Genomic DNA, 19,070 nt, shown 5'->3' with positions numbered 1-19,070 from the left:
AAAAGCACATGCACAGAGCCATCACAACACAAAACTCACATGAAGTAAACTTAGAATAGCTACAAAAGACTAGATAATGCCATCTAGCTAATTAATAACACACCTATGAGCACCATGCCCATAAAAATGTGAATTTGTTTTAGTTATATTGATCACATAGCGTCTGTCAAACCGAGTAAAATGTAACCCTGTACTGAGTGCAATATACCAGTAATTAAACATTTCAAAATCGAATGTAAATGACTAATGCTAAACCAGTAATTCCACCTCAACACCTAATGCATCCAATCCTCCACTACGACTAATCATGATACACCTCCTAACTAACAACAAAACTTTCCCACTGCAGATGTCTTCAGATCTCATGATTGTGTCAGCATGACTGGTCTAAGTAAGATATCCATCAATAACCATAGCTGGATCCATAAATGGAACCATAATCCGCGCCAGGTGTATGGCCAGTGCTACTAGATGAAGAATTGTATACAGGACCTTGAGAATATGGATTATAACCTTGGGAAGGTGGTCCAGCGGCAGTGTTCTGCATTGAGCTGGCAGCATCAGCAATAGAATTCTGCACCAAAAGCAGGGTGGTAAAACTCCACATTTCAACAATTAAGTTGTTTCCACATTTTTATATAGTGCATACCCCCCCCCCCCCAAAACAAAAAAAAGGGGGCACCACCAGTGATATTCCAAACAAGATCACTGTCCCTATCCACAGACAGAATATTACCCACAGCAAAGGTGAATTGAAGCTCAATAATCAAATTATCAGCAGATACTACCTGAACTAATTGCTGCGCTGTTTGCACCTGTGATGCAGATCCCGTTATCTCAACAGTCATCTCACCCGGAACACCCCTTGTTTCCTGGATTGCAATAGATGCACCACTGGTCCGACGAATATAGCTAATATTTGAACCAGAGGTCCCAATGACAGCATCGGCATAGGACAAAGGAATTTGCATGTTTTGTGTGACCTTTAAAGAAAAAGGATCAAGGGAAAAGAACATCAGAAAGCAGAATGTTGCAGTTCTATATAAAAAGAATTAAAGGCCAAAAAAGAAAGCAAGACTTGCAACAACTTGATGGATCTATTTGGTAGTATCCTCAAAAGGATACCAGATTCTTATAACGTGCAACATATATAGCATGATGTATATGCCCACCTCTTTCTGTACCTTGTTGGGTGATTTTATTTAATCAAGATCAGAATCCTCCTTCCCGAATTATCTTAAGTTAGCAGAAAATGTGTAAATTAGGTAGTTGCATTCATCAGATTGAATGCATACAAATAACACACCTTTGTAACCATGGATTGTTGTGTTTGCACATTTGTACCATGAGTTCCCATTGAAACATCTCTACCATAAAGAGGCGGGGCCTGACGAGGCTGCTTTTCAAAAGGAGGCATGTCTACCGGTGGGTAATAACTATCAAATTGCCGTGGAGGCGGCATATACTGAGGGTTGGGCCCAAAACCAGGTCCACCCCGAGCATTTGCAGGAAAACCAGATGGTGGAGGGGCCCATGACTGAGAAGGTCCAGATGGAGGCATGTTCTGGTTTGGACGAGCATTTGGCATTTGCATCTGAGCAGAAAAAAAAGAATCATAATTTCAAAGAGTATTATTAGAAAGGCCAAAATCCACTGAAACCAGCAGTAGACTTACTTGCATCTCAAATACCCCAATGACACTACGATCAACTAAAAATTTCCTGAGATGTGAAGCAATCATTTCAACTGCTTTATGCACCCCGGCGGGCTCTCCTTGTATCTCAACAACACTATCATCAGGAAGGGCAAAAGCTGGAAGGTGCTCTGCAGAATCCAGTTGATGGGAATTAAACATTAAATTACATATCCAGAAGGAAAAGGGGATTTTAATTGAGAAGTTATAATAACAGACACAACATAACATGTCAGCTTTTGAGCTTTACCAAGTTCACGACGTAGTCTTCTTTTAATAAGAAACAGTCCTTTGTTTATAATTCATATAATTCAAGAAGTAAACAATAGACAAAGGAAAACTAACCAGAAGGACCCAGAAACTTATGTGTTATTCTTCTAATTGTTCTTCCATTGCTTTTTCTATCTATTCTTCTCTCTTTTGACTCCCCCAATCCAGGTTTCCAAAATTTCAACATCTGGAATTATCCTTATCTTGGTTTTTGTTTATTTCAATAACTCAGAAATGATATGCACAAAACTCTCTAGTGCTCACTAGTCAAATAAAATTTCTAAAATGGAGTATTTCTAAAAGAAACATAATTGCCAATAACAATTAAAGATCAACTTGTACCAGTGTTAGTTTGCTTCACATCCTCTTAGGACCCCATGTGCCCACCCCTAAAATCAGCTCGAGATCGCAGAGGTTCAAATAAAGACAGGAAAAGGTGGGGAATCTAGGTTTCTCTGTAAACCTAATTGGTTATTTCCAATTACATAAATCAATAGTCCAAACCACACTCAAAAGGTAGGGCATTTCCCATATTTAAGGAACTTCTAGTCTCTAGCAAGTCCATTAAATATTAAAAGATCTCCATGAAGTCCTTTTAAGGAGGTTAAAAGGGTAGGGGTTGAGAAGATTTCCAAGAAGCCTTCGAGGGGTCCAAAAACAAATTGGATCCTAGAAGCAAAGTTTATAGTAAAAATATGTTCATATAAATCAAACATGAATAAGACTTTTTAGCAAGTCGACCCGGGCTATCAAAGACCCTACAGCTTATTCACAAAAATCCTACACCATATTAAGCAAACATGTCTGTTTTCTCTTTTTGCTAGAGCAAACCCCACACACCCCAAACCACTCAACGGAGCCAAGTGTGGCTTTTCATACTTCGCTCCCTTAGTGACTAGAACTACCAACCTCCTAGTTGGAGACGGAGGGCCCTTTCCACTAAGCCATCCCTCCCTTCAGTCATTTTAAGATTAACATATATTATTCCTTGTAGAAAAACTTTAGAGAAGGATATGTACAGACCCAAATTTCTCTTGAAATACCTATAGATTATACAGCATTAAAAGGCATTAAGGACTGCAAATGACTAGCGGTAGTGGATCAGTAGCGAGATTGACAGATTCTCAAGGAAACAACACAAGACACGGATATCTAAGTTAAAGTGAGGCACCTTCTCCAATTACTCGAATAGTGCAATGAGATGTATCTTGAATAGACTTAATAGTGGAACCCTGCTTCCCAATCAAGCTTCCAGCCTGTGAGGCTGCCACAAGTAGTCTTGTAGTGACTGGCCTACCAGCGCCTGGTGGAGCACTAGCTGAATCAGCGTCTACATCAACAATCCGCTTGTGAACCTTCAAAAGACCATCCATAGCAGGCGGAATTGATAGGCTTGGCTCTTCTTTGGCAGATATCATCACCTATAGCAGAAAAGAATTATCAATCCACGGACAGCACAATATAAAGAAAGATATGCATTTATTCAACTTTTGCCAAAGCACAATTACTGTTCACGATATGTTTAGGTTCCAACCAGAATCAAAGTTGATTACACATAATGCAGCATCAATATACTGGTATAACAAGCAGATTAAAAAAGCAAAAAACAATAGCTTCCAAGATAAACTGCTGGAATCAAGCAAGAATATAGAGTCCAATATGCCGGTTTTATTACGATTACTGCTAGCTCATTCTCCAACAACCAACCAAAAGAACCTACCAGCAAAGGGGGGGGGGGGAAGAAATTCCTTGTAGTGAAAACTTTAAAAAAGAGATTCCTTGTAGAGACTTAAACTACAATTTATAAGTAGTAGCTCAAAATCAACAGGCATTTAGATAGGACTCAGGCATTTTGCACCAAGTGTACTCACATCTATAAAGTAGCTCTAAATCAATTTATAATAAAAGGACTTGCAGAGTAAACTACAATTTATAAGTAGCTCTAAGTCAACAGGCATTTTGAAAGGACACAGGCATTTTGCGCCAAGTGTATTCACGTTTATAAGCTAATGAGTCTGCAGCGTGCAGCCTTATAGATATGCCCACATATTAACATGCCTTTTTAAGCCTTTTTAATTCCATATGAATTGTTAAATACAGATCCAACGTTTCATTTATTTCAAGACTATTTAGCTACGCATACCCATAGAAATATAGAAGCAAGTTCTTATCCATCTGGTATAGTCAATTGAAAAAACAATGCTGCTAGATTTCGCGCAACTTCTCATAAATTAAAAAGATGAATTCTACTCAACTCCTTTTACAAGCTTCTCGATTATACCCTAGCATATAAACTTCAACTTTATGATTTTTCATATGTATAAATGATTTTAAATGTTCTTAATCTGGAAGTTATGTCCTGCAAATTGTTAGTTACGTTTGTTAACTTCCTCTTTCATACAGTGAACACCTTCTGGCAAGACACCAACCAAGTTTTGAAGTTACCAGACATGGTGCAATGCTTCTTGAAACTGATATTGGATGAAGGCAATTCTCATGGATTGTCAGAAAAACTTTTCAGCACTTGTAATGCTCAATGCTGATGACTGCAGTCTGGATCTTGGTTCTTCTAGTACAAAGCGCACTTTCATTGAAATGTTTCCTTATATGGGCAAGAACCTGCACACACTCATGTCGGTTACTATGAAAAAGAAACTTTCTGAGATCATTTTGGTTGTGTTACTGGATTGTTTTTAGCCCACTTTGAAGAAGTTAATCATAGTTATGGTTCAATTAATTGAATAATAAATTCTCTTCTGAAGTTCAAAGACGTTAAGTCATTATTATGGTTCAAGCAGCTGTATAGTATTCTTATTTCTACCATTTCCCCCTCACTTTATTTTTTGAGATAGTAGATTCTACTATCAACGTTGATGATTACTGCTTTCTTTTTACTACTGCTTCTTTACATAGATTTCATGTATGATTGATCACTACTACAGTACTGTTATCACCACTTCAGTTCGCTTGCAATAACATATTGACACAGGGTAAGGCTGAGACTAAAGGGATTCCCTGAACCTCTGTTCTTTTCTTTTCAGGTATATGTGGTGGGTGGGTGAGTTAGGCATCTTTACTTCATACAGCCTAATAATAAATGAGTCAATTGAAATTATCCTTGATATACCTAAAACCATGCCCATAAGCAAGCATTTTGTAAAAAAGAAGACTTCACCATTAACAAGCAGTTCTAATAGCTGTAAGAACACTTGTAGATCAACCTTAAGCTATAGCATGACAACCACTGAATTGACTGGAAGTTGGCAAGACTCAAAATAAAAATAATCATAATCCTACATGCATGAAGATGGGTGAAGCTCACACAAGGATGCTTATATTAACATGTGCAAGCACATAAAAAGAGTTAACGAGCAGTAAGAAGAGAAATGGAGCATGTAGCTTTCTGCACCAAAACCATCACCGGTTATCTAGTTAAAATAAATTCACATCATTAAAAGCATAACAATATACAAAAATGTCCATAATTATGTAAATACTAAAAGTGTAAATGACAATATCTATTCAGCAACTCACAGCTCTTTCAGTGGTCCCAGGAGGACCATCAAGAACCTTAATGCGAGCTTTTGTCTCCTCACAGGTCTTTTTAATATACTCTCCTCTGCGGCCAATGATACCACCAACCTTCTGAGCAGGAACTAACATCCTGAAAACATTTTCTCCTGGCCAGCCAGGCCATCGTTTTTCTTCGCTGGCTCCTGAATCAATTCGAGCAACTTGTACCTCTTCAGAAGGATGAGTCTCCTCAGGTGCATTATCCACACCATGAATAGCATCTGAATCATGAATATTATCCATGTTATGCACGTCCTCTGTACCATGGACATTACCAGCGTCTTGCACATGATCTGTGTCGTTCACGTTATCTGTGGCGTGCACATGATCTGTGTCGTGCACGTGAACTGTGTCGTGCACTTGATCTGCGTCGTGCACGTGATCAGCATCGTGTAAATGATCAGAGCCGTGCCCATTATCCGTGCCATTCAAATTATTGTTGTCTTGAGCATCGTCCATATTATCCACGTTTTCCGTGTCATGCAAGTTACCCATCTCAGGTTGCTCTAAATTTTCATCAGCCATTTTCTGGAAGAAAAATAAATAAAACATTTAGAAAAATACCCAGAGTACAGCCAATTGATCAAATAAACTATTGAACCCTGATGGCCTCCTGCATTTGACCCGTACAGAAGCTGGGACATAACAGTTTTATCTTCGTGAAGTCAGTACCCTATGCTCACCCGGAAAAAAATGAGAAATAGAAGAAAAGGCATCCTTTCTAATATTCTTTCCCTAAAGATTTTCAAGAAACTAGAAGATTAAAACTGGAAAACAGTGACAAGGTAAAAGTTTAGCCGAAATGCAAGAACAGACCCTGTAAGCTCACAGAAAAGGATTGGGAATGACCAATAAATTGAACTCCATGCTGACATCACCAACTCCAAAGAATCGCACACACAAAATTCAACTTTTATTTTTCTTTTTTGATAATGTTAAAGTATTATTGATGAACAAAATCACTAAGAAAGTGCTACATAGGTTTACAGCAAGTTGTGCAGAAGACTAAGCATGTCTAACACAGCATGTACCTTCATTTACAATAGACTAACCGCACCTAAACTATAGCAAAAGAATAAACTTGTGTTTAAGTTTAAATACATATTCCTTTTTGCCTTCAAAGAACAGCCTTATCATCATCATTTCATAAATGCATCACTGAACCAAGAAAATCTCAAACACACCTCGCCTGCTCAAGTAAAATCCCTAGATTGAATCTTATCAACAGAAAAAAGAAAGAGTAAAAACCCCCCAATAGCTTACTGAAGTGTAAAGTCACAAAACCCAATAACATCTTACATATTACAACTTATTTATTTGATCAAATCTTCCTCTATTACTAAGCCCAGAAGCCCCCAAGGCTTCGGTTCAGCAGCAAAGGTATTACTGCATCTCGCCACTTCACAAGTTGAAATCATAATGGTGAACTAAGTCTGGTATTTAAGTGGGGAAGAGCGAAGGGACGGGTACATTATCTACTGGAAACCACTGATTTCCCGTTACCAAAGAACTAAGTCCAGAAACTGCAAAAATACAAAACCTTAATACCTTGAGATACCCCAACCCCCAACCAAAAAAAAAATCAACCCAAAGCTCCGTACAATCTCCTACTTCAATTACGACCTCCAAAACCCTGATGTTTTTAAAACCCTAATTGACAAAACCTGCAATTCCAGAACCTTCTAGAACCATATCTTTCCAGAACAAAAAATACCTAGACACATAAACAAAGCATAAACCCTCCCACAAACAAGAAAATTGACACCAAATTTTTTAAACATTAAACTTACAAATTATGTACACGGAGAAAAATATAGACTTAATACGCGAGAATTGTAAAATGAATACCGTTAACATGACAAACTTACAGAGACTGAAAGTTTGCGAGTTCGAAGAAGGAGATTTGAGTGCGAAGAACTGTGTAGAAGAGCGGGAGAATAAAAGAGTTACCAAAAGCTATGGGGAGGAATGTGGGCACTAGGTTTTATAGAGGGAGCTGTCATTTTTGGATAATTGCTATTTACTCCCTAGACTTGTTGTATTCGTCATTTTGAACTTCCTAATTGGAGAACTAGTGAAACATATGAATGTGATTTTTAACAAACATTTTTCAGGACAATTTGTTAGCTGATTCTTTTTGTTTTGTTTTTTTTATTTAGGAAGAGATTGATAATAAGTTATCACAATGGATTAAGGGAGAAATTTAAATATTATTGGAATGAATTAAAGTGAAGCATACACATTTAATTTGTAATTAGAAAAATCTATTAAGATAGCTTTATTTAATAAAACAACCAAAGAAGTGCCAGATGAATTTATCGTGTCTATTTGATCCATATATTTGTGATTAACCATGAATCATATAGTGTTATTATTAATACTAAGTATTATTTACCCAACATACTCAATAAGTGGATGTTGATAGACATGGGTGCAACTATTAAAAGATACAATAGGAACAATTTGGTTATCGTTATCCTCCGACCCCTTCTACATAATTACGAAATATTATTTTTTCAAAAAAATCAATCTTGCAATCCTAGTATAGTATGAGCCGTTAATTAGTTTCAAACCATATGATTCTAGGTAGTTGGTGTTTTTTTTGTTTGTCAAGGTTTTACAATTGCATTTATTTAGGTCTTTTCTGATTTTCCAGTTCACTTTTAGCATGTAAAATTTGATGTCCATCTTATTTATTGCTACCTAAATGGCCAAATTGGATACATTAACGAGTTGACCCCTTATGGCAGCGTGGAACTAGATGGAAAGAAAGGGTTCAATTTAGTCCTCTTCACCCAAAAATAATATTGTGCAAATAGGGCATAAACATTATTTTATTATTAAATATAAACTTGAATCTCTTAGCATAAGTGAAAATAGCGGGGAAAAAAATTAGAAATAGACATATTTATAACTGGTAATTGAAAAATAGTCACAGTTTCAAAAGTAATCGAAATTTAGCCACTCTTTCATGTAAAACACCCTTAAAATCCGAAAAAATTCCAGCATAATATGCGGGAGTTCGAATTTTTTTACATATGAGATACCAGCATAATGTACTGGAACTTCATAATGCGATGGAGTTCCAACATAATATATTGAAAGTTTATACGCAGTCACGCAGGAGCTTCATAATCCATCATATTATGCTGGAACTTTCTGTGTTGGAGTTCTAATCACGCTCAACTATGCCTTATAAAAAAGACTAAACGATCGCTACAAAAATAATTCAGTTTAAGAGTACGGAGTCGAATCCCACAGGGAACTAACCTATTTGCTATAACTTTTTAGTATCACTAAAAATAAGCTCAGACAACTTTCACAATTCAAGATTTGATTTGCGAATTAACAAAAATTACTTCACTAAGAAGAAATGACAATAAAAACTATCAACCGGCAAGAATAAGGTTGAATCAAGAATAAAAAGATCTAGGATTTATGATTTTCCCAATTGCCGGATTAATTCCTGACACGTTAATGATAATCTCACCGCAACACTCTCTAAAGATGATGAGTTCTTGTTTACCGCAATTATCTCTCGATCAATTACGATAAAATTTACTAGAAGTATTTTATCGAACTACTCTAGCTGACAATTCGTATAACTCATAAATATCGCGCCAAAGCTTCGCTATCTCTAATCCCGCTTTTAAATTCAAGTAATTAATCTCATAAGTTACTCGAAAATAGCGTTGTTCAATAACAATCTAATCAAATGTTCTCTCTCAAGCAACACAAGATAACTAGACACGATTAATCAAAGGGCCCTTCAGTTAACCACAAGAAACACATAGTTGAACAATTAAAGAATAAAAACGGCTCAATTATATCAAAACGCAATCAAGACTTCATCCAACAATTGGTTCCATCAACCCTAGATGACGGGTTTAGCTACTCATACCTGTGTAAACAATCATAGTAATATCTAAAAGTATTGAACTACAAATTAAAGAAAATCGGAGAGAAAAACTCGAGTGATTCGTGCTTCCAAAGCGTTTTCGTAGCCTCTTGCCTCTCTAATGATGTCTAACCCTTCAAAAACTAACTTTAAGAGGTATTTATAGGGTTGGGCCGAAGTTTACACGCCCAAAAATAGTGAGGAAATCAAATTGGCTAGGATAGTATCGTCGGCGCGAGGCACTGTCAGGGGCGCCAATGTTTGTGGGCGAGGCACTGTCAGGGGTGCCAATGACAGTACCGTGGACAATGCCTTGCACTGTCTATGACCATGACTTTTCATTGCCTTGCACATCTTCTTTTATTGCTCCATTTTGTAGCTCTGAGGTATCATTTCGTGCAACTTTTCTCCAATTCATGTCCAAGCATTCCTACATGTGAAATAAGCTCTATTAAGCTCAATTGTCGCACAAATTAGCATTCAAACAACAAACAAGTAGGGTAAATAACGTCAAAATATATGGAATTATAGCACGACATCAAGTTCCAATATAATATGCTTGAAATTTATACGCAGAAGCTCCATAATCCAGCATATTATGCTGGAACTTTCTGTGTTTCAGCAAAATAGTGACTATTTTTGAATAACTTTACAAACGCTGGCTATGTTTTAACTATTAGTCCGAAAATTGACTAGCCGGTGCTATTTTTGACGAAAACAACAGTATTTGCTTTAGGTCATAGGTTTAAATTTTAACTATAATATTTTAATATTTCTAGCTGCTTCAAACCAAAAGAGCCGTAACTTTGCTTTCCTGAACTGTATGAAATAGCTTATTTGTCCTTCTCCGTTTTCTTAATTGTTGTACCTGTGCCTCTAAGACAAGTTGAACTTCTCATATTCATTTTTCATTTATTAATAGTTAAAACTTCACATTTTCTTAAGGGATGTTCATAATTTTCCTCTATTGACTTGTTTCTTGAATTGTCTGGAGGAATAGCTTTATTTATCTTCTGTTTGATTGACCTTAGTTCCTTCCACCAATTAATTTTATTCTCTTAAAATTCTTGTAAGTCTCTGTCTTTACAGAGTCAAATACATACAAGAGAGTATGTCTCTGTAATAAACTCAAGAAAGCTCCTCATAGTTCTTTATCACATCATTGAAGTTTTGTAACAGAATATTAAAGTATGTCTCTGTAATAGGACCAGTCTATTCAGTTCAAATCCAGAGATAGTGAGATTCCTTTCCACTTCTTAAATATATTTAAAGAGGATATGATTTCCATGAATCCATCTTTCTATCACATATAGAGTGCAAGATTTTCGTCTAGTGAATATCTTGATATATATATATATATATATATATAGTACTACTTGGTTTATGAGAAATATGTTGGGATTTTAAGCTTGTGTAGCTTAAAGAGGGTGAATGAAAAATGGAGGAAAAATAAAATATTTGAGTTTTTCTTCTTGGCAAAGGGACATTGTCCCATTTTGGAGGAAGAAAAGGCTTTTGATGGGTATATATATAATTGCTCTTCTTTTATCTCTTAAAGAGTTAAGAAGAAGGCAAGCCTCGTGTCGTCGTCGTCGTCACTCGCTCGGCTCGGTTCGGCTTCGGCTTCAGAGATTTAAAATCAACGAGTGCGACAAATGTGTTTACATTAAAAACACTCCAGGTCATGAAGTCATTGTTTGTTTATATGTTGATGACATGTTGATAATGAGCAAAAACATGACTGATATAAATGCTACTAAGCGTATGTTGGCTAGCAAATTTGATATGAAAGACTTAGGAGTTGCTGATGTGATCTTAGGAATCAGAATTCACAAGACTCCACAAGGTCTAGCATTATCACAGTCTCACTACATTGAAAAGGTACTTGACAAGTTCAAGTATTTGGATTTCAAAATTGCCAAGACTCCAATTGACGTAAGTTATGTGCTTCAAAAGAATGAAGGTGAAAGTGACTCATAACTGGACTATGCAAGAGTATTGGAAAGTTTTGATGTATGTCATGAATTGTATGCGACCAGATATAGCATGTGCTATTAGTAAACTGAGTCGGTTTACAAGTAATCCCAATCACATACATTGGATGACAATGAAACGAGTTTGGGGGTATCTCAAACATACCCAAAATTACGCTTTGCATTATAACAAATATCCCTCTGTGATCGAGGGATATAGTGATGCAAATTGGATCACTGGATCATCTGAAGTTAAATCCACGAGTGGATATGTTTTCACAATTGAGGGTGGAGCAGTGTCTTGGAAATCATCCAAACAAACGTGCATCGTCCGTTCTACAATGGAATCTGAATTCATAACTTTAGATAAGGCCGGTGAAGAAGCTGAATGGCTCCGGAATTTCTTGGAAGATATTCCATTTTGGCCCAAACCTTTGGCACCTATTTGTATACATTGTGATAGTCAAGCGGCAATAGGCAGGCCAGAGAGAGTTTATGTATAACGGAAAATCTCGTCATATATGACGGAGAAACAATACCGTTAGACAACTACTCTCTAGTGGTGTTATCGCAATTGACTACGTAAAGTCAAGAGATAACGTGTCGGATCCACTTACAAAAGGTTTATCTAGAGAGGCAGTTGAAAGATCATCAAAGGGAATGGGGTTAAGGTCTAGGACAAGTCATCATGGCGGTAACTCTACCTAGCAGACTAGAGATCCCACGAGCTAGGTTCAAAGAGATCAAACAAAGTTATGAATGACGGTTCAACATTGTCAAATAACTCAACCCATTCTCATGATGAAGACAATGTTCAAAAATCGAGGTAAAGCATTAAGACTTTTTGATGAGTCAACAAAGCTTAAAGTTTTTTAATGATTTGCTAAATCTGGCAGGATATGACCAGATAGTGTGTCTATAGGATTACACGTTTAGAAATTACCTATATGAGTGTGAAGTGTAAGCCGCTTCAAGGGGAATGAAAGTAAATGCCCATTCTCTAAGCACTCATGAAAGCATGCGGTGTTCATGGTTGAAACGAACACAATCGTGAGAACCATAGATGGTTAAGGATTGATTGTGTGACTTATGTTGTCTAGGTATACAATAAAGCTCGATGGTTCAAAGATATCAAATCTACCGATTGACCGAGTATATCCGATATAAGTTCACTACGGAAAGTTCAAAGGAAAACCTACTTATCCAGATGCAATTAATTCTTGCATGTAAAACACAGACGCGTCCGTGCATTCCTTTATTTTATAGACATTCCCCATTTATGTGGGGGATTGTTGGAAATTTAAGCTTGTGTAGCTTAAAGAGGGTGAATGAGAAATGGAGGAAAAATGAAATATTTGAGTTTCTCTCCTTGGCAAAGGGACATTGTCCCATATTGGAGGAAGAAAAGACTTTTGATGGGTATATATATATATATATATATATATATATATATATATATATAATTGCTCTTCTTCTAACTCTTAAATAATTAAGAAGAAGGCAAGTCTCGCGCCGCCGTCGTCGTCGCTCCCTCGGCTTCGGTCAAAGATATAGCCATAATTGTTTCTGAAAGGTTGCAAACCTTTTCAGAAATAGTGCCAATAACTCTATAAATATACTTTGAATCCCAGAATCTTTCCTTACGAAATTTTCTGATCTTCTTATTCTTCTTCTGCACAAAAATTCCAGTGTGTTTTACAGCCTTCGAGTGACTCACTGTTCACCGGCGATTTTGGTACCAACACTCCGGTGAGTTAAATCGTTCTATCCTGAGAGGATATATTCCAGCACCTCGGGTACTTGAGGGGAATAATTTCCTTAAGGATACACTGTGTATTCAGTGGGCTCGATTTATTCTTATACTATTTTTTCAGAATTTATTTCGTTAAACAAGTGTTACTAACTTTCTGTTTTGTTTATATATTTCAGAAAATTTAATATGATTTAATTATTTATTACAACAATACATATTTATAACAAAATATAGCTTTATAAATATGATGCCTTCACTAATATGATAGCAGGACACTGTTATACTCAGAAAGGATATTGTGGCTTTCAGGTCTTTTGGTAATATTAACATTTACAGTTGTGAGTCCTTGCACTTTTCTGCTTTAGCTGGTTGATTAGAATTGTGCACTCTTATTGTAGAAAACTATATCGTTACCCTTTGTTCTGCCAAAACTGCTAACAACGTGGGAACAGTAGAATATGATAATAATTTGGATGATTGTGTAGTTAGATCATTTTTTTAATTGAAAATTTGTTTACGCTTCAACAACAACTAACATACCCACCCAGTATATTTTCTCAGTGTAAGCTAGAGTTTGGGGAAAATAATATATATGCAGACCTTACTCCTAAAAGTATTTGCTGTTTCTTTGTTGTGGTTTATGATCCATCAATGTCCAAACCTTCTCTAATGTTGTTTTAAGTCTTGTAGTCTTCTTTGCTTTGCATAGTCTCTTAAGTCTTATAGTCTTATTGATTATCCTGGTATTTACTTATGAAAAATAATCTTCTAGTATGACGAAGTTGATTATCCTGGGCGGAGAAATGTTTTCTTAATTTGAAGTTGATATAACACTTAATCCTGAATTGAAGCAGCGAGGGATGTCTTAATGAACGAATACTATTTATCATTAGCAACCGAAGTAAATTAAAGTCATATTTTCGCGGCTGGCTCTTCTTTGTGCTTGCAAGTTGCAACAATAAGCCGGCCTGCAATTAGGGGTACCACCAAATTTCGCCCGTGAAAATATTATTCGTTCAACACGCTCAAGTTTGGATAGATTGGACTAGGCATAGTTTTGGCTATGGTGTACAAACCGAATCGGAAAATTGTACCAAACCGATTAAAAAATCCGACTAGGTTTGGTTTGATTTGGTTTGGTATTGAGTAAAAAAATTTAAACCAAACCGACATATAAATATATAATTATATATATATTTTTAAGATTTTATGTAGAATTTTCTTTTAAAATGTCTAGAAATATTTGGGATTCTCTTACGTGATATAATATTTAATAGAATATGAAGTGCTCCATATTTATTAACCTTAAATAATGGGTTCTATGATCACTTTCTTATCAAGTGTTACTGAAATGCGTCGGTCTCTTTGTTTTTCCATATTCATATGTCAAGATTTATTAAATTTTTATATCTTTTTCGAATTTAAAGTGATTATTATTATTTGCGTATCGTATTGATTTTTATGTTTAATTACTAAATTCGATTAGCCTTAAAAGTGTACATCAACAAAAAAAATTATTGTCAGACAATTAAAAAGATAACTATCATGTGTTACTAAGTAAATTCTCCTATAAGAATATTTTAATAGATAATATATTTGTCAATTTTTTAAATTTTTACTAAACATATATTTACTTATCAAAAATTTAATAAAGTAAAATTAAAATAATATTTAAGTAATAAAAACCCGAAAAATCCGAGAAAACCGAACAAATCCAAACCGATATAATGATTTGGTTTGATTTTGATAAAAATCGAACCAACCCGATCCATGTACACCCCTAGTTTTGGCAAGTCAAGTAGGCATAAGCCAAGTTAGCTTATGTGAAGATTTTGACCAATCTGGGTCAGGTATGTAGTTCAAGTTGACGACCCATCAGAAAACTTGTCAAAATATGGAAAAAAAATACTTTTTTATTTGATTAGTTAGATATGGCCTTAATAAAGAAAAAAAAAGGATCTTTTAGTTTCCTTCCATAATTAAATAAATTATAATAAGAAAGAAACAAATAAATGAAAATTAGTTTAAGTTGAGCTGATTAAGTCATGACCCTTTGTTTCGAAGGCGGATCTACTATCTATGATTCAAAAATAATGGCTGAACTATCGATTTTAACGTAAAACTGATGCTAGTCATAGTGTCAAGCGATGTGAAAAAATTGAATATTTTATGACTTATTATTTGATACAATAAACTATTATATATATATATATATATATATATATATATATATATATATATATATATATATATATATATTATTGTTAAAGTAAATTTGTATTTTATTTTATTAATTATATCAGAGATAAAACATGTACTATTATCGAGTAATATTGTCTAAAGCCTATTCGAAAACTTTAACTAAAATAAATAAATGTTAAAGTATTATTCTTGATGTCAAAATTCAAAACAAGGTGGAAAATAGATAGCTGAAAAAATTGATATATGTGCGCATCGATTGCAAGAAAAAGCAAGAAGATACCAAAAGGCCGTAGAGCATATCACTAATTTTTTATTAGTGAATTGCTTGCCAAAAGTAAAAAACCTCTATCTAGGTGTGAAATATTTGCAGACAAAAATTCAGTAACTTGATTGGAATTAATATAAACATTATTCAGCGAGTTTCATTTGTAATTGAAATCCTACAATCACGTAAATTATTTATAGCAGCTCAAGATAGACAATTTCTAATTTAATTTGAAGTAACCAATAGCTAATTTTTGAATACTTTGTTGTTCACCATGAAGTCTTGCGGTATCAAATCCTATGAAGTCAAGGAATTAGAAAAACAAAAATTTAAAAGAAAGAGATTTTAAAAAAAGGTGTAACGAAATTGCATTGAGGAATACATATTCTGATGAAGTGAAGATAAGAGAAAAAGTAGAATGGGCAAAGAAAAAGAAAATGAAAAAGAAGAATAAAAACTAAAAAGAAATTAGCAAATGCTTTCGTTAGTTTGGAACATTAGGCCATGGGTATACATTAGCAGAAGCTCTGTGAAATCAAGCCAGTAAGGCACCCGGCATCTGTTTTTCACAATGCATGGGTTCAGACTGCAACATGGAACCAACTTTTCAAAATACAATTTGTATATAAGATTCACTCTTAAAGTCAAACAACATGGGTGCATGTGCACCATGGGCTCTAAGCTGGATCTGCCCGTGCTTTGTGTAGTCCAATTGACACATTCATCTTGATTGAGCAAACTTTGGGGGGGGGGGGGGGGGTAATGACCTTATGTGTTTGTTAATTCAACCCATTTTAACGGCTCAAATTTAGTCTAATTTGCCCATCTCACACCTCTATATACAATTAGCTTGCTATTCAAGTAAAGCATCGTAGTAGCTGTATATACAACAACAACAACGACTCAATGAAATCTTACTAGTGGGGTCTGGGGTAGTGTGTACACAGACCTTACCCCTACCCAAAGGGGATAGAGAGGTTGTTTTCAAAAGACGCTCGGCTCAAGAAGACGAAATCGAAGCCGCCATGCACTTCACTATAGCCACCTGCAGACGACCCAATATGCCCATTGAAATCTCCTCCTATAATTAACCTCTCAACAGGCAGAATATTACGCACAATCTCATCCAATCCCTCCCAGAAGCGCCTTTTAACCTCCTCATCCAAGCGTGCTTGCGGGGCGTAAGTGCTAACGACATTTAGGGTACACTCACCAACCACAAACTTAATAGTCATTAATCTATCATTCACCCGCCTAACCTCTACCACAGACTCTCTAAGATCCCTATCTACCAAAATACCCCACTCCATTCTTACCCTTCAGGACTCCAGAGTACCATAGCTTATACCCATTTGCATCCCCCGCTCTCGATCCTACCCACCTAGTCTCTTGGACACACGCTATATTTACGTTCCTCTTCTGGAGGATCCTTGCCAACTCTATAGACTTACCCGTCAATGTTCCCATGTTCCAAGACCCAATTCTCAACCTATAAGCTCCCTTGCTCCCCTTGCCTCCCGTCCCCCGCCCCACCCCCTGTCCCCCCGTCCCACCCCTGCCCCTCCCATCGTAGTAGCTGCATATATGCCCATTTATTAAGGTTCTCAAACCCCCTCCTATCTTTACCTCATTGGGAGCAAAAGAAATCCTTTACTTGAGAATAATGTACTTATCATCTTTCTTTAAATCAGCTCAACATTCAGCTCAGCTATATACTTGATATGATCTTTAGGCAAACATATGAATGGGATTTGGGAAGATCATGAAAATCAAAACTATTGCAACAAAAAGGATAAATTTAAACCTCTCTTGTTGAGGATCATATGATCACCGTACAATTATGGAAACCTGTCTTCCTTATTGAATACTAACTCCATGTCATATAACCAATTATTCTGAACCAAGAAAAGTAAATGGCTATTATTTAGATGAAATAAATAAATAAATAAATACTTGCATTGTTCAACGAGTTGAAAACATCAACGTAATGATAATTTACCACCTTACCATTTACCAGTGCTAATAACGTAATCAGCAACGACAAGTTTTGTGAAAACTAAAGGAAAATGAGTGGTGGCTTTTTAATTAAGACAACTTTTATCATTTGCTTTAGACTAAAGCAGTAAAAAAAGAACAAATATGTATATGGCCGGTTTGACTTCTGTTGCAGACTTGCAGGAGCATTAATAATTAAGGAGGCGGACATAAATAATGCTTATTTTAATAATGAAAAAATGCGCTGTTTAGATATATATTGAGCAGGCACGTTGACCCAAGCGGTTCACCCAACTCCGCTTGATCGAAATTTTTTATTAAATAAATAAGTAAATAATATGCAAAACATAAAAACTACGTAATATAAATAGCTCACAATGACAATGCTTGTCAAAACAGGTTTTCTTGCCCGCCGGTAAAGACGGCTTGAACCTCGACTTCTAACCTAAAATGGTGTAATTAAACCGATTAAACTGTCATATATTAAACATAGATTACTAACCACAAAATGTTTCGAACCTTATTGGAACTTGATTAGTTAGGCGTTTGTTCACTACTTTAAATATCGATTTTGCTTACCAAAAATTATGCGTGGTGGAGTCCATGTCATATGAGTCCAACAAATAAAGAATGTCCTCATTTATATATATCTATGCATATAAAAGGAACCCACGAAAAATAATGCACATTTTGCACATCTATATACCAAGTGATCTTTCCATCCAAGTATATATACCCTATAATATTCCTTGTGTCTCCTCTACTCTCTTTCTCTTTCTTCTCTCACAGACACAAAGAAAAAATGTGCATGAATTGTATGTTGAGGGAAATGTCGTCTGGTCCGAGATCTTTCATTACAAGGCAAAACCCTAAACTAAAGATATTTATATGAGTGTAGTCATCACGTACGTGAATGATTTCGGACCAGGCTTCATTCCCCTCAGCTCCAATATATTTACATGCTTAGTTAAGACATTGGAAACTGTGCACAGCTTGGGTTGGATTTAGGAACCATCAACCATGTGCAGCACCTCCAACTAACTTTGAACAGTATTGGCTTCCAATTATGAAGCGTGGATTGTAATCTAAATAATGAAAAAGGTGATCAGTTGCTGGTGAGTATCTTGATCTTTTCCTTATGCCTTATGGGATGAGCGACTTTTGGTTTACATATTCTTTTCTTCCAAGCTTTCCTAAAACTAAACTATGACGGCGAAAGTTCTTATACATTAGTATTTTTTATCACTTAGATCATGATTAATTGATGTATATTTTTATCTCAATTTATTTACTTAATCTATGATTACCTAATGCAATATTGATGTAAACATCAAATGTGTTTTTCCTAATATTGGATTTATACTCCCAAGGTTGTTTCTCTCGACGTTGTGATATTGCACCGCATTAATACACGTTTCCTGACGGGACAAATACATATTGTACAAATC

At 35.7% G+C, this 19,070-nt stretch overlaps 1 protein-coding gene across 3 annotated transcripts; it reads right to left on the bottom strand.

Moving 5' to 3' along the window:
- Positions 1–121: 121 nt before the first annotated feature.
- Positions 122–7,540, bottom strand: LOC104113820 (flowering locus K homology domain-like). Of its 3 annotated transcripts, none has more exons than XM_009624111.4 (7): positions 7,405–7,540; positions 5,498–6,064; positions 3,135–3,384; positions 1,676–1,824; positions 1,307–1,594; positions 789–983; positions 122–574 (listed from the first exon to the last, which is right to left on the bottom strand). In XM_009624111.4, the coding sequence occupies exons 2-7, from the start codon at positions 6,059–6,061 to the stop codon at positions 404–406; spliced, it is 1,617 nt and encodes a 538-aa protein (XP_009622406.1). In that variant the 5' UTR covers positions 6,062–6,064; positions 7,405–7,540; the 3' UTR covers positions 122–403. The 3 variants fall into 3 exon arrangements, with proteins under 3 accessions (XP_009622406.1, XP_009622407.1, XP_009622405.1); XM_009624112.4 differs by having other exon boundaries at positions 7,401–7,519; XM_009624110.4 differs by having other exon boundaries at positions 7,385–7,502.
- Between the last annotated feature and the right edge of the window lie 11,530 nt (positions 7,541–19,070).

The sequence above is a fragment of the Nicotiana tomentosiformis genome, chromosome 1, assembly GCF_000390325.3.
Source record: "Nicotiana tomentosiformis chromosome 1, ASM39032v3, whole genome shotgun sequence".
NCBI lineage: Eukaryota > Viridiplantae > Streptophyta > Magnoliopsida > Solanales > Solanaceae > Nicotiana > Nicotiana tomentosiformis.
The sequence above is the reverse complement of the archived record's forward strand: the minus strand, read 5'-3'. Positions and strand labels throughout refer to the sequence as shown.